Consider the following 13006-nt stretch of genomic DNA (forward strand, 5'->3'; position numbering starts at 1 on the left):
ATTGTCAGACTGTGACTGTAGAACAAAGAGGAAATGGACTGATGTCAAACGCTGTGCTCCGGTTGTCCTCACCTGTGTTCCTTGCTCGCACGCAGTGAAGTCCTCAGGGAAGCACATGGGCTCCTGCAGCGTATAAAGAGAAGAGGTAACTAAAAAGTCAGGTTCAAAAACCAGCTTAAATTACTCCTACTGATTGCTTCCAGTCCCCAACACGGACGTACCACGCGTAGCTGGCTCAGGACAGTGATGCGTTCAGCCCCAGTGGTCATCGGCCGGTAGGACATCTCAAAGAGGATGATACCCAGGCTGAACAGGTCAACTTTCTGTGGACAGAACAAAACCCAGTGTGATGTTACATAACAAAGACAAAAAAAGTAATTCAGAGACAGCAAGGCCAAACTGTACTCTATTTAGCCAGATATGTTCATTTTAAATTCTTACTTGGTTGTAGGTGGCTTTAGTATTTCCTTGAACCTCTGGACTGACATACAGGGCAGTGCCAACCATGCCTGTCATGTTACCTGAAGACACAAGCAAAAGCGACTCATAGCATCAAGTAAGGGCAAGAATATTAGCTTCCAGAGTTATCAAAGTTTAAAATTAGGTGAATACTGCATATTCAAATTCTCTGCACCTGTGGGGTCTGATTTCAACATCACTGCAGAGCCGTTCTCCTCCACCTCCAATTTGCCTGCAGCCTGGGAGATATAACCAGACTCTTTAAAACATTATCACATCTTCATGACTAGCTTCATTCATTAAAACACAACAACGATGAGAAACAGCTACACAGTTTGAATCAGACCACATCAGAGTAAAGCTCACCACATTAGCAGGATGGTCTGTAGCCAGGCCAAAGTCTCCGATTTTCACATGGTCCTGTGAGTCAAGGAAGATGTTGACAGGCTTCAAGTCCCTGTGAATCATTCCCTAAAAGAAAGGAGCATTATTAGTGACTAAAAGCATGGCTTTGTTCTTCAGTTAATATTTATGAAGTTGAGTACTCTACCTGCTCATGGATGTAAGCAAGGCCATCCAGTATCTCTCTGAATAGTCTCCATAACCGATTCTGGTCCTGGTGCAGGCCGTGATCTATTGTGTCTCTTAAAGTGCTCTTTTCACAGTATTCCATCTATCAGGAAAAGAAGGCATGTGTTAGATGTACAGTAGAAATCTTTGGTGGTAAAATTAGAGCATACACTGAAAACTTACTTGTATGTACAAGTAATGTGCTACAAGGAGATTTTGATCGGTGTCTGTGCTCTCTGTCGTGTCAGTCACTGGTCTTTTGCTTGGCTCAACCTGCAGGAAGAAACATCAGATGTTTATTACACCGTGTCTGACATTGACAAATATAAACAAAGTGAATAAGTGAGGAAGTGAAAACATTCAAACCTGTGACATCTCATCTATACTTTCGTCGCCATTATCAAAGATGATGTCACTCCTGGAGTCGCTATCTGAAGGCCTAAATGAAAACAGACGGATAAAAAATAAATACTGATGTTTCAATAGCTTGAGAAGGAGTACAGTCTTCCCATTAAAAAAAACCAAACACACAACTTACAAAAAAGAGGCGCCAAACACATCTTCGTCATCATCGTCCTCATCATCGTCCTCATCGTCACTCGACTGGTGTCCGCTGCACTTGGCGCTGGATGATCTCTCGATGGAGGTGGACCACTCCACGGAGCTCGACAGGGCCGGAGGCGGCGCGATGTCCTCCACGTTGTCAGGAAGGCCGAGCTCGTTGATGTGCTGCGGCGGATCTCTGCACTGAAGAGGTTTGTCGGCTGTGCTCTGAGGCTCAGAACTGTCTGTGTTGCTCAGCACTCCTGTGGAGGGCGTCTCATGCCGCTCGATCCATGCGTTGTAATAGCGGACAATGTTCTCATGGTTCAGCCGCGACAGCAGCGTCACCTCGCCTTTGATCCGTCTGAACTGCTTACTGGCTGGGTTGACCTGGATGCGCTTCACAGCGTAGTAGCAACCGTCTAGTTTGTTCTGAACCTGAAGGTGCAAGGGAGGAAACAGACAAAAACTTACTTGCCCGTGTGATGTTATCTCTGTACAAAATTTGTCTTGGGGAAAAAAAAATGCAGCTAACCTTAATTACAGCACCAAATGCTCCTTTTCCCAAAAGCTGCAGCTCCTCAAACTCGTTGAAGTAGCGAGAAAGCTGCCTCTGCTGCCCTGAACTGAACGGAGCATTGAGGATGTGACTCCGGGGTATTACTGATGACGCAAAGTCCACAGCTAGATCTGAAACACAACAAATCAACAAAGTACTTCCTTAAGCAACAAGGCCAAACATTTAGCTGTTAATGAATTCTTAACTGTGACTCCTGCTTTTCTCTGGTCTGTGTGTCAAGAAGAGATGAATCTGAAGAAGTCAGTTTCGGTGCTGCTGTTATACCAAATGTTTTCCTCATTCACAATACAAGGAAAACATGATAAATCTATAAATCCATGTCAGATTTAAGAATACTGGAGACAAATAACATAATAGTGCAACCTAAATACACACAACCATCCCACAATCAGCAACCACTAATGTACAGACTCCTTTCTAGACTCTTTCTAGGATGCCAAAATGATAACAAGTAGGTTGTACTAGAATATTTTGCCATCATTCAAGGCTTAAATGATTGTTTGAATATCAAAGTTGTAATATATTGGTAAAACAGTGCTGCACAATTGAAACAGCAAAGCATAAAAACATAATAAAACACTCTGACTAAAACTAAAATAAGTAAAATAATTACAACACAATAAAAGATCAAGTCAAGCTCAATGCCAGTAAAAGCTGTAGATCTTCAGCAGCAATGTAAAGCTCTCCAAAGTCTGAGCATTTCTTACAGAAGTTCTAATTGTTTCTGAGATGTGGAGCAGCCAGCACAAAGGCTCCATCACCTCCATCTTTGTGTCTGGATCTAGGAAACTTTCCAAGAGCATCTGGCTGCTGAACCTCAGTGCTCTAGCCGGGATATGATGACGCAGTAAAAACAAACAATAAAACCTTTAATCCTTAAATGTACAGGAAGACAGCAGTGGAGGGAGGCCAATACTAGTGTTAGTGTGATCACACTTTCTTTTTCCTGTTAGAAAACAAGCAGATGCACATCTTGAGGAGATGACTGCTCAGCGTCCAGCATAAAAAGTTTAGAAATAGTCTGGTGGTGATAGCGGTATGGTAATAAAACATTTTCAGAGTCTTTGGGACAGAGATAGGTCTGCAACTGGGCTGAAAGTCTTAATGGGAAAAAGACGGAGCTGGTCTGTCTACTAAGATCCTACCAAGATCTTTTTCAAAACATCAGCTGCTGTCAGGATCATTCAAAAGGTCAGCTCAACCAAACGAAACAACCTCAGTCTCAGTTTGATTAACACAGAAATTTTAGATCCATCCAGGTTTTAATGTCTTTTAAGTAGTCCAGCAAGAGCTGCTCTGAATATTTACTTCTGATTTTCATGAACAGATAGATTGAAATGTTGTCAGTCAAACAATATACAGGAATCTTCCATGTTTTTAAAACGGACTTCAAAGGCATCACATAAATTGGAAAGAGGATTTGAAAGTATTTAATGTAGGATAAATGCATTAATTGAAAAATTAATTCCATTATGTCCTCAGAAATGAGATGACATTACTTGCAGTGTCACTGTTTCTGGCATGCTTATCTGTCTGGCAGTTATGTTGCAACCAGATTGCTCACATTGAATCTTAAAAAGAAGCAGAACTTAACAGAACTGAGTGGTTTCATTGTACTTGTTAATTTTTTAACTGAGGCTACACCCACATGTACAAGGGTATTTTCTAAAACACAGCCTCTTCTTTGTTTTGGCCTTCCATCCCCAAGCAAACACAGTTTTATTTCACCCTGGATGACTGCCTCTGGCAGTCATCCAGGGTGAAATAAAACCGTGGCTACATGTGTAACCTTCGTTTTACTTCACACAAAACTGACTTGTTGGAAAACTCTGATTCAACACGTCTCTATCAGATGACTTTGTAATGAGGCGACTCCCACTCTGTTTTCTTTTTTTACACTCTTCTAGACTGACAATATTTTCGCATCAAAACTTTAAAATTAACACAAATTATTGTGGCTATAGTCTGAGGTTGTAATATTTTGTCCAAAATATGTATGTATATGTATATGTCACCTTCTGGGCTGTTATCCTGGTACTGCGGCAGGTTTTTCGGTGAGGGAGGCTTGAGGAAAGAGTGTTCCAAGAGCTGCTGAGTTGTCCAACGTTCAGCATCATTCAGGCAAACACACCTATAACAAACAGACACACTGAATATAACTGGCAATTCCATTATACGGTAATCTCTAGCACTGAGCTAGAATAGTCAGTCTATTGTCCCAGTAAATAAGCACTGTTAGAAATCTGCTGACAACAAACATGACTTGAAAGAAAAGATCTGAATAAACTAAATGAACTCAACAAGTTAGCTTGCTACCTTAAAACAACTTACTCTGAAAACTGTTTTTATTGCACAGCCTGCAATGCAAGCAGACAGACACCAGAACACCATGAACTAAAGCAGCAAACCAGTGTCTTTGTATATTTTAGCAAATCTATGACAAATATAACGAACCAAAGTACAGATGTATAAAGCTGTATAGTATGGAAATCAACTGGTAGAGACACTAAACTAATTTAAGTTGCAGTAATTTTAGTAGATGAATCGATGAATTGGTCAAAAGAAAATTAATTGGTAACTATTTTGATAATCAAGTTATCATTTAGCAAATCTTCAAGCCAAATATCTCATTGTTCCAAATAAATAAATGTTCTTTTTTCTTATTTGTCTTTAATTATAGCCAAAAAAAGGAATAAAACAAGACACTTGACAATGACATATTTGATTATGAGATAATATGATGGCTGCTTTTTTTATTGATGTTCTCTTGATCAAACCGTTCATCACACCAATCAATAATGAAAGTAATATTCAGCTGTAGCCATATTTTAGTGATCATTTCATCTGTTGTAATTAACTTACAATCATGAGACTGTTTTTGCAAAGTTTGTGCATTTGAATTATTAGCATGACAACAGTTAAGCAGTAGAACATATCTGTGCATAGTGTGAAGAAAATGGTTGCCAAGATGCACATAATTTACTACTACAATGACTACAAGCCCTGTGTTCATGGTTTTACCTTGTATTTTTCATTTATTCCACTGGTTCTTTCCCTGACTTGGATGTGGCACTTTGATTTTATCTGGTGTTGTTGCACAGATGCATTCTGAGTATCTTTTAACATGTTTGGACTGGTTTTCTTCAGGTACTCGGCTTCCTCCCACAGTCCAAAAACATGCTCAGATTAATTGATAATTCCAAATTTTCTGTAGCTGTGAATGGGAGTGTGACTGCTTGTCTTTCTATATAGCCCTGTGATAGACTGGCGACCTGTCCAGGGTGTTCCCTGCCTTCACCGTAAGTCTGCTGGGATAGGCTCCAGCACCTCCATGACCTTAATGAGGATTAAGCATTGTATAGATAATGGATGGAAGGATGGATGATTGGACTGATCAGTCTTCTGTTGTTCAGTGTCATTCCTGAGTATCCTACTTTTCTTTTTTGCCTTGTCCATAAAGCACCTTGTAAGCTCTGTTTATTATAGTAAATGGGCCTGACTGTAAAGGCTTATGCACACCTGCAGTAGGCAGGTACATAGGAGAAAATACACATAGGTGATGACAACTTCCCCACACTGTCCTCTACCTTCCAGTAACTTTTAAGAAAAATACAATTACAGTACACATTTGGTACCTTAGATGTTATTTTTTTATCTGATGACTGTCTCAGAACCAAAACACAGTACTTCTAGTAAAGTTTACTGCAAATAAAAGGACAGTGTGCAGGAGTGCTTCCTCTTCTCCTCCTTCAGCAAACAAGCTAAGTCACTGGTCTAAGAACCTGGCAAGGCTTGTAACTATACATACTTGTGAAGGAAATCCTGAAAGTCAGCAGGCAGGTTGGCTGGCACCGTCACTGGATACTCCTTTGCTTCTTTCCCCTGGCTCAGAGCCAGCAGCATCAGCCCCAGGTTCCACACATCCCCTTTTTGCCTGTTTTGGTCGGCATTGCCGTATCCTCAGAGAAACGCACATGGGCCTGCTCGAAAATGTCTTCTTTGCAGATATCTGCAAATCGCTTTGATAAGCTGTAATCAGTCAATCGAATGTGGCCCTCAGAGTCCACCAGAACGCTGGACGGCCCCAGCTGTTTGTGCACCACAGAGTTGGAGTGAAGATAGTCGAGGGCGGCCAGCAGCTGGGCCGTGTAATGGCAGAGTTTATCCAGAGGGACTGGGGTGTGGGTGTTCAGGCTTTGGTTCAAGTTGATCCCAGCCACATGCTCCACAAGCAGGTTGACCACCAGGCAGTCCTCCTTCTCTGTGGAGCTCAGCGCCATGTAACGCACCAAGTTTGGATGATCCAGCCGCAGGAGGGAGTTGAACTCATTCTCTGCCCCGTTGATCTGCACAGAATTTTAGAGGCATTAAAAGCAGATTTCCCTGCTTCTACGATTACAAACACATAATTTCACCTCTTAATTCTAACTGCCCCTTTTCTACTTGCCTGTTTTTTACAGTTCTCAATCTTTCCTTTCTCCTGGGTGGTGAAGAACTTGCCCATCTTCTTGTTCCAGCGCAGCGACCACTCATAGATCACAGCAAACTCTCCAGAGATTGCCTCAAATCCATAATAAACATTACGGTTCAGTCGTTCGCTTCCGCCTGTCCGAAAACACAAATGTACAAAAGGCTTATCAAGGCGGATTAAGCAGCATGGCACCAGATGAGCAGCACTGTTTCATAGTCATCACCTAAATTCTTCCCTCTGTAGACAAGAAGTTCTCCAAAAGTGCTGCTGTTGAAGTGAAGAGGCTCCTGTGACCGATGGTTGTCTTCATTAATTGTGTCACGCCTGACAAAAGAGATCCATTTAAGCATTATTACTACATTTCTAACTCGTGTGAAGTGTGTTACAGTATTTGTTCATATGGTGTAAGTATGCTGTGTACCTGTGACGTGTGTTGGAGGTAGTCCGGCGGCGGTTACCCGCTGCTTTCCTAGCTTCAATCAGTTCAGGAGTTGCTTCACCAGGGCTAGGTGGGCTCTTCCCCAACACAGAGACCGACTGTTCCATGCTCTCACGTAGCTCCTGTGAACATAGAGACATTAAAAAAGTTAATTACATGACTATTTAGGTTCCTATGTAGATGCACATATAAAATATAAACTGTGCATGTTTTCTGCAGTGATCGGTTGCAAAACTACAGCACAAATACCTGTTTGGCCATTTCCTTTCTTCTCTTTTCCTCTCGTCTTTCTTCCTCTCTTTTTTGCATTACAGCCATGATCTCTTTTTCCTACAAGAGTGAAAAACACCACAGTAAAATCCTGCAAACTAAAGCTTCTATCAATTATTTAAGCAGCAGGGTATGTGAGTTGTCATATCCTCAGAATTTAAAAAAAAAAAAATACAGAGGTCTTTCAGGTAAAGCAGTCTACCTATAAATGACCAATATTTAGCCCAAAAAAATCATTACATGGTGTGTAACCATAATATGCAGTATTTCTGGTAAATTGTCTCGGCCAACTGACAGTGTTCTCGACTTTGTGTGTATTGAACAAAAGGAAAATCAAGATTATTTAGCCTTTGTGAATGAGTCTGATCAATCACTTGAAATTACAATACACCACAATACCAGACAAAGCTAATTCAGCAAGAATGTTCTATTTTTTGTGCCCCTTCCTCACCATCTCCTCCTCTTGCTTGCGCCGCTGGTCCATCCTCTGCTGCTCCTCCAGGGCTCGTTTCTCCTGCTGCTTGCGCTGGTTCTTCATCATCTCCTCATGGAAGGAACGAGACGGAGGCTTGTTGTGCTCGCTCAGGAAGCCCTGGATGTGATCTGCTAGCTCATAAATCATCACCTAAGCAGACAGGCAAATAGGTTAGATGGATAGATACTCTATTAATCTCGAGGGAAATTTAAGCTAGCTGGAATCTGGGGGTGATTTTATGTTCTCGTGTGTGTCCGTGCTTCCTCACCTCCCCACATCGCCCCGCTGCCAGCTTGGTAAGTTCACTCTGGAGGTTTTGGAGGTTTTCGTTGGACAGGCCTTTGGCATTCTTCAGCTCCAGCTCCGGAGGACTGTTGGTGACATAATATGTCAGTAAATGATCACGATGAGATGATATCTAGGCTTCAGCACTCTTTCTTTCCTTGAGCAGTTTTTCCTCTCGAACAGGTTGAATTTGGATTTATAGATGAGATTAACCTTATCATAATATGCTGAAATCTCACTAGTATCACAAGACAACTTGGTTTCACACAGGAAAGGAGTGGTGGCAATATGTTTTGTGTCAGAACTTGAGTGTGAAACTGTAAATGTGCATGAAAACATGTTAATGACAATGCTGCTAACATGTGCCTTGCATTTTAACATTTCTGAGTTGCTGTTTTATTTTTTAGTTGCAAGAAAAAAATCAGAGCACAACAGAATAAGTAAAAATACCAATATAACAGTTTTGTAACATTTTGTAGCTGCTTAGGTAGTCAGGCAATGTCTACAAGTGTGACCAAATTGAGACTATTACTTACACCAGGGTAGAACAATATAGTGTTTTTTGTTTGTTTGTTTGATTTATTGGGTTAAGTCATTTTGCTTGTTTTTAATTAAAACTAATCACTGTAGGCTAAAAAGTAATTTTTTTGTCACTCAGTCTTATCTTTTGTTTATGCAGGCAAGACTGCCACGTAGAAGCACGAAGTAGCACATAACAGGTTTTTATGTAACATCCAACTGATTAAAAAAATGGCAGTTATGTATATGAATTGTTGATAAAACTCATAAGATAATTACGATTTACCTACTTACTAATTTAGTTACATATGATAAGTACATATCAGTGTCTTTGTTTGGATCAGGACTCCCCCACCTGACTGAGATATTACACTACGTCTATGCATCGTTTTGTTTACCATTTTTCATGTTTTGACTGCAGGTTCAGGGTCAATATTGCATTTACAAGAACTTCAAACAGGTCCACAGCTCAACCTAAAATTAATTGTACATGACAGTTCGCTGTCACAAACACTCACTTAATGACAGTTGTCATGTTGTGCAATAAACCCAGCTGTAATTCATTTGTATATACATTTTAAACTTGTGTTGTTAATATCCTTTTGTTCTTCAGGTTTTCTTATTTATATTCTATATATCTTATGTCTTTAATTTACAGTTGTGTTTTCTTGATTTTTCTTACTGTGACATTGCAAATTTCCCCTTGTGGGACTAATAAATGTTATTGTATTCTAAATCATACACATGTAAACTACAAACATGTGCAAAAGGATTCCTTATTTACATGTAAAAAACATTTTTATGTTATCTCTACAATGGTAATAATATGAAACACAATTTTGTGGTGGAATCGGGGATGCTGTGCTGTTAAAATGCATCTGTTTGAAAACAATGACTGCCAAAAAATGGTTCTGTGAAAAAATTCTTGCAGAAAAATAATAGTTACTGGACGTAACTCCACTGTTATTATTATGTGTATAGACATCTAACAAGTTTTATTACTGGCTGTGAGGGGTGGACAGACTCTGGACACCCCTCGGTCCTGTCCCTGTCTTCAATTTTTAATTTCTGAATATGGACTCTTTTCTGATATTTGAACGGTATTTGGAGATTAATTTATTACAGACATTCAGTAACTTGCTGGAGCAGTTGTTCATTATGTGCATGGATGCCAGAGGCAGTAACGGTGGCAGTGTAAAAGGTCAGGGGTCAGCACTCACACGTCCGGGTATGTGGGGAAACATTTGACCTGCAGGTCTACAGTCACGTAGCATTCCTGTCCATTGTTGAGCCCGTTGGGTCGCAGGCAGAGATGCACCTCTGGAGGCCTTTTAACCTGGAAACCAAGTCAAAATGGGCTCAGTGGTGCAGTTTACTACAGCTAACATACGGAGACGTGTCAACTTTTAGCCACCTTATTAGCTCACTGGAGGAGATGCTCTCTGCTAACATGTTTAGCTACCTTCCACGGATCCTTGTTCCGCAGATCTTGGAAGTCATCTCCAAAGATAGACGCGAGGGCTTCTAGTTCATTTTCCTGCTGCACCGTGTAGTCGTCTGTCCAGTCTGTTGGAGTGTGCTGACTGCTCATTCTTCTGCTCAGCTACATGGCAGTCCTCCTGGTCCTGTGTCTCCCACAGCCGTCAGACAGCAAGCAGGACGCCGCTCCTCTCACTCTGTGGAAGCTCAAACTTCTCCAGAAATGCAGCTCGCTGTCAGAAACTAACTCAGTATTCACCAACTTGCCACACAGTGGACAGCCTGCCACAACAACGCTGCAGTTGGCGCATGACTGTTACAGGATGTGCGTCGCAGATGAAACGTCATCACCGTGCGTTCTCCAAAATGGTCACTAGAGGGGAGAAAAATACTACAGCGAAGAGGGTGTTTTTATTTTAATACATTTGCAGTTTTTTTTTTTATTTTAACACTTATAATTTACCATCATGTCCATACCAGGGGGGTATATAAAAACATGAAAACAAATTAAATTTTAAATAATACATGACTCAGCATAAAATACTGGTCCGTATGTTTTATTCATTTTTATTTATTTTTTTAAGAAAAAGATTAACTTTAATTGCATTGCCTTTTTGTTCTTAAGGTCTCTTACTAGTGCCACTGTGTTGCAATAATAACAACAACAACAACAAAAATAATAAATAAAACATTAACAAAAATGAATACGTTGATAATAATAACATTATTAATAACAATCATAACAACAGGAATTATTGTTATCATTATTATTATTATTATCATTATTATTATTATTATTATTATTATTATTACTATTATGTTTTCTATCAAGTTTGGAGTCCACCCAATTATCCTCACTGATTTGGAGTTTTTCTGCCATTACTTTCAAAATATATCAAAATGTTTGAAAAATAAAAGATAAATTAAAAATGAAACCAATGAAAATAAAGCTTGCTTATAAGGAATCCAGGGAGACTTCTGACTTTTTAGTTTTTAAACATGTTTTGGTTGGATTGTAACCTTAGTTGTAAATCATACAGTCAGGTCAAGTTGACCTTTATATAATCCTTGAGGAGTATAATTTTTAATATTAAAATTACCTGTGAAAATTCACAGCATAATCAACACTGTAGTGTTAAACACAATTTGACAAATGCACAAGTCACCCAAAATATGTTATAACACATATATTGATCATTTCACATCAAGTTACAAGAACATTTCATCTAAATCTCTCTAATATCTGAATTTGACAGAAAACCCATGTGTGTGCACATGAACATGTCAGTGTACATTTTGAAATACAGAAGATATAATGTACTGCAGATCTATAATTCCACCTCTCTCTTACTCACATACACAAACAGGCCTTCAGACTCAACAGAACATATGATACCTCAAAGGTGCAGTAGATTTCTGGATGTCTGTTACAGTAGGCTGTCACACTTACATCTCTTCAAGTAATACAACCATGCAACACCTCAAATGTGCACTCATGTGAAAGCCAATAGTCTAGATTTAGCTGGTTTAGCTAATTTTAGACCATCAGTAATTTTCTACAGGTCGTATTGCAACCAGAACTATAAATATGTATAGCTTTGAGGAAGCTGGTCTTTCGTATCACACCTGGAAAGATGAATCTAAAATTCACAGCTCAGAAAGCTCTGGAGCAAATCATGCAGCCTGCTGAGCAGATGACTGAGGATGAACTGTTCCTAATCTTGTCCTTTTACAAAGGGAACTTGTGCTTTTACTAGAGTAATTTAAGGCAACAGGCCAATCAGAGGATAAAAGCCTTGATCGGACAATTGAACAACCATGGACATTTTACAGAGACTCTCTGTCACGAACTAGGGAGGGCTGGGCCCGAGCAGAGAGCCACACTACCAAGACCAGAGGAGATTTAGAGTGATTTATTGCAAGAGTGGGGAGAGGCTGGTGAAGTGGGGGGTTTTGTCCAGGAACGGGGGGTCCAGGCAGGGGCAGAAAGGGTCCAGGCAGGAGTAGGGGTCTAGGCAGGAATGGGGGTCCAGGCAGGAGAAAAACCGGTGATGACTTGGGTTGGGGAGAGTCGGAGGGGAAGGAGGACAGCAGGGATTCCGGACAGCTGAATCTGGCAGAGGCAGAAGGAAAAAACAAAGTAAAAACAAGGCAGGAACTCAAAACGGATCTAGTGAGAGGCTAGAGAGCAAAACTGAACTGCATGGTTCTTGTTTAACAATCTGGCAGAGAGTGGAAGGATGAGCTGGTACTTATTGCAGATGTATGTAATCAGGTAGATGATTGTCAGCTGTCCGGGAGCCGTAGAGGTGGTTTTTTGCCTGAGTGGAGTCAGCTGAGAAGCAAGACTCTACTCAGGCACCGAGCTGCAGAGGGAGAGACAAGGCAGAGGAGCGGATGGGAGACAGCAAGACAGACAGGGCAGAGGAGCGGATGGGAGACAGGCAGGACAGACAGGGCAGAGGAGCGGATGGGAGACAGGCAGGACAGACAGGGCAGAGGAGCGGATGGGAGACAGGCAGGCAGGACAGACAGGGCAGAGGAGCGGATGGGAGACAGGCAGGACAGACAGGGCAGAGGAGCGGATGGGAGACAGGCAGGCAGGACAGACAGGGCAGAGGAGCGGATGGGAGACAGGCAGGCAGGACAGACAGGGCAGAGGAGCGGATGGGAGACAGGCAGGCAGGACAGACAGGGCAGAGGAGCGGATGGGAGACAGGCAGGCAGGACAGACAGGGCAGAGGAGCGGATGGGAGACAGGCAGGCAGGCAGGACAGACAGGGCAGAGGAGAAGGGAGCTGTGACACTCTCAGTTAGCATATCAGAATCTGTAATTTTATACTGCTCAAAAAATAGCAATGCATCAAAATCAATCCCGATGATAAACACTGACATATCCCAGCCTGTGAAAAACAT

At 41.2% G+C, this 13006-nt stretch overlaps 1 protein-coding gene across 1 annotated transcript in view; it reads right to left on the reverse strand.

The window, feature by feature from the left end:
* eif2ak4 (eukaryotic translation initiation factor 2 alpha kinase 4) overlaps positions 1 to 10422 on the reverse strand; it is a 30458-nt gene extending 20036 nt beyond the window's left edge. Inside the window, 21 exon segments of the mRNA XM_022195486.2 lie at positions 73 to 123; positions 222 to 323; positions 442 to 521; positions 635 to 698; positions 826 to 930; positions 1010 to 1132; positions 1213 to 1302; positions 1396 to 1468; positions 1568 to 2010; positions 2108 to 2262; positions 4168 to 4283; positions 5961 to 6084; positions 6087 to 6498; positions 6600 to 6757; positions 6847 to 6947; positions 7045 to 7184; positions 7312 to 7392; positions 7784 to 7957; positions 8076 to 8178; positions 9832 to 9947; positions 10074 to 10422. Of these exon segments, the coding sequence (XP_022051178.2) occupies positions 73 to 123; positions 222 to 323; positions 442 to 521; positions 635 to 698; positions 826 to 930; positions 1010 to 1132; positions 1213 to 1302; positions 1396 to 1468; positions 1568 to 2010; positions 2108 to 2262; positions 4168 to 4283; positions 5961 to 6084; positions 6087 to 6498; positions 6600 to 6757; positions 6847 to 6947; positions 7045 to 7184; positions 7312 to 7392; positions 7784 to 7957; positions 8076 to 8178; positions 9832 to 9947; positions 10074 to 10202 (2940 nt within the window). The 5' untranslated portion in view covers positions 10203 to 10422.
* Positions 10423 to 13006: the final 2584 nt, after the last annotated feature.

This window comes from Acanthochromis polyacanthus, chromosome 1, assembly GCF_021347895.1.
Source record: "Acanthochromis polyacanthus isolate Apoly-LR-REF ecotype Palm Island chromosome 1, KAUST_Apoly_ChrSc, whole genome shotgun sequence".
NCBI lineage: Eukaryota > Metazoa > Chordata > Actinopteri > Pomacentridae > Acanthochromis > Acanthochromis polyacanthus.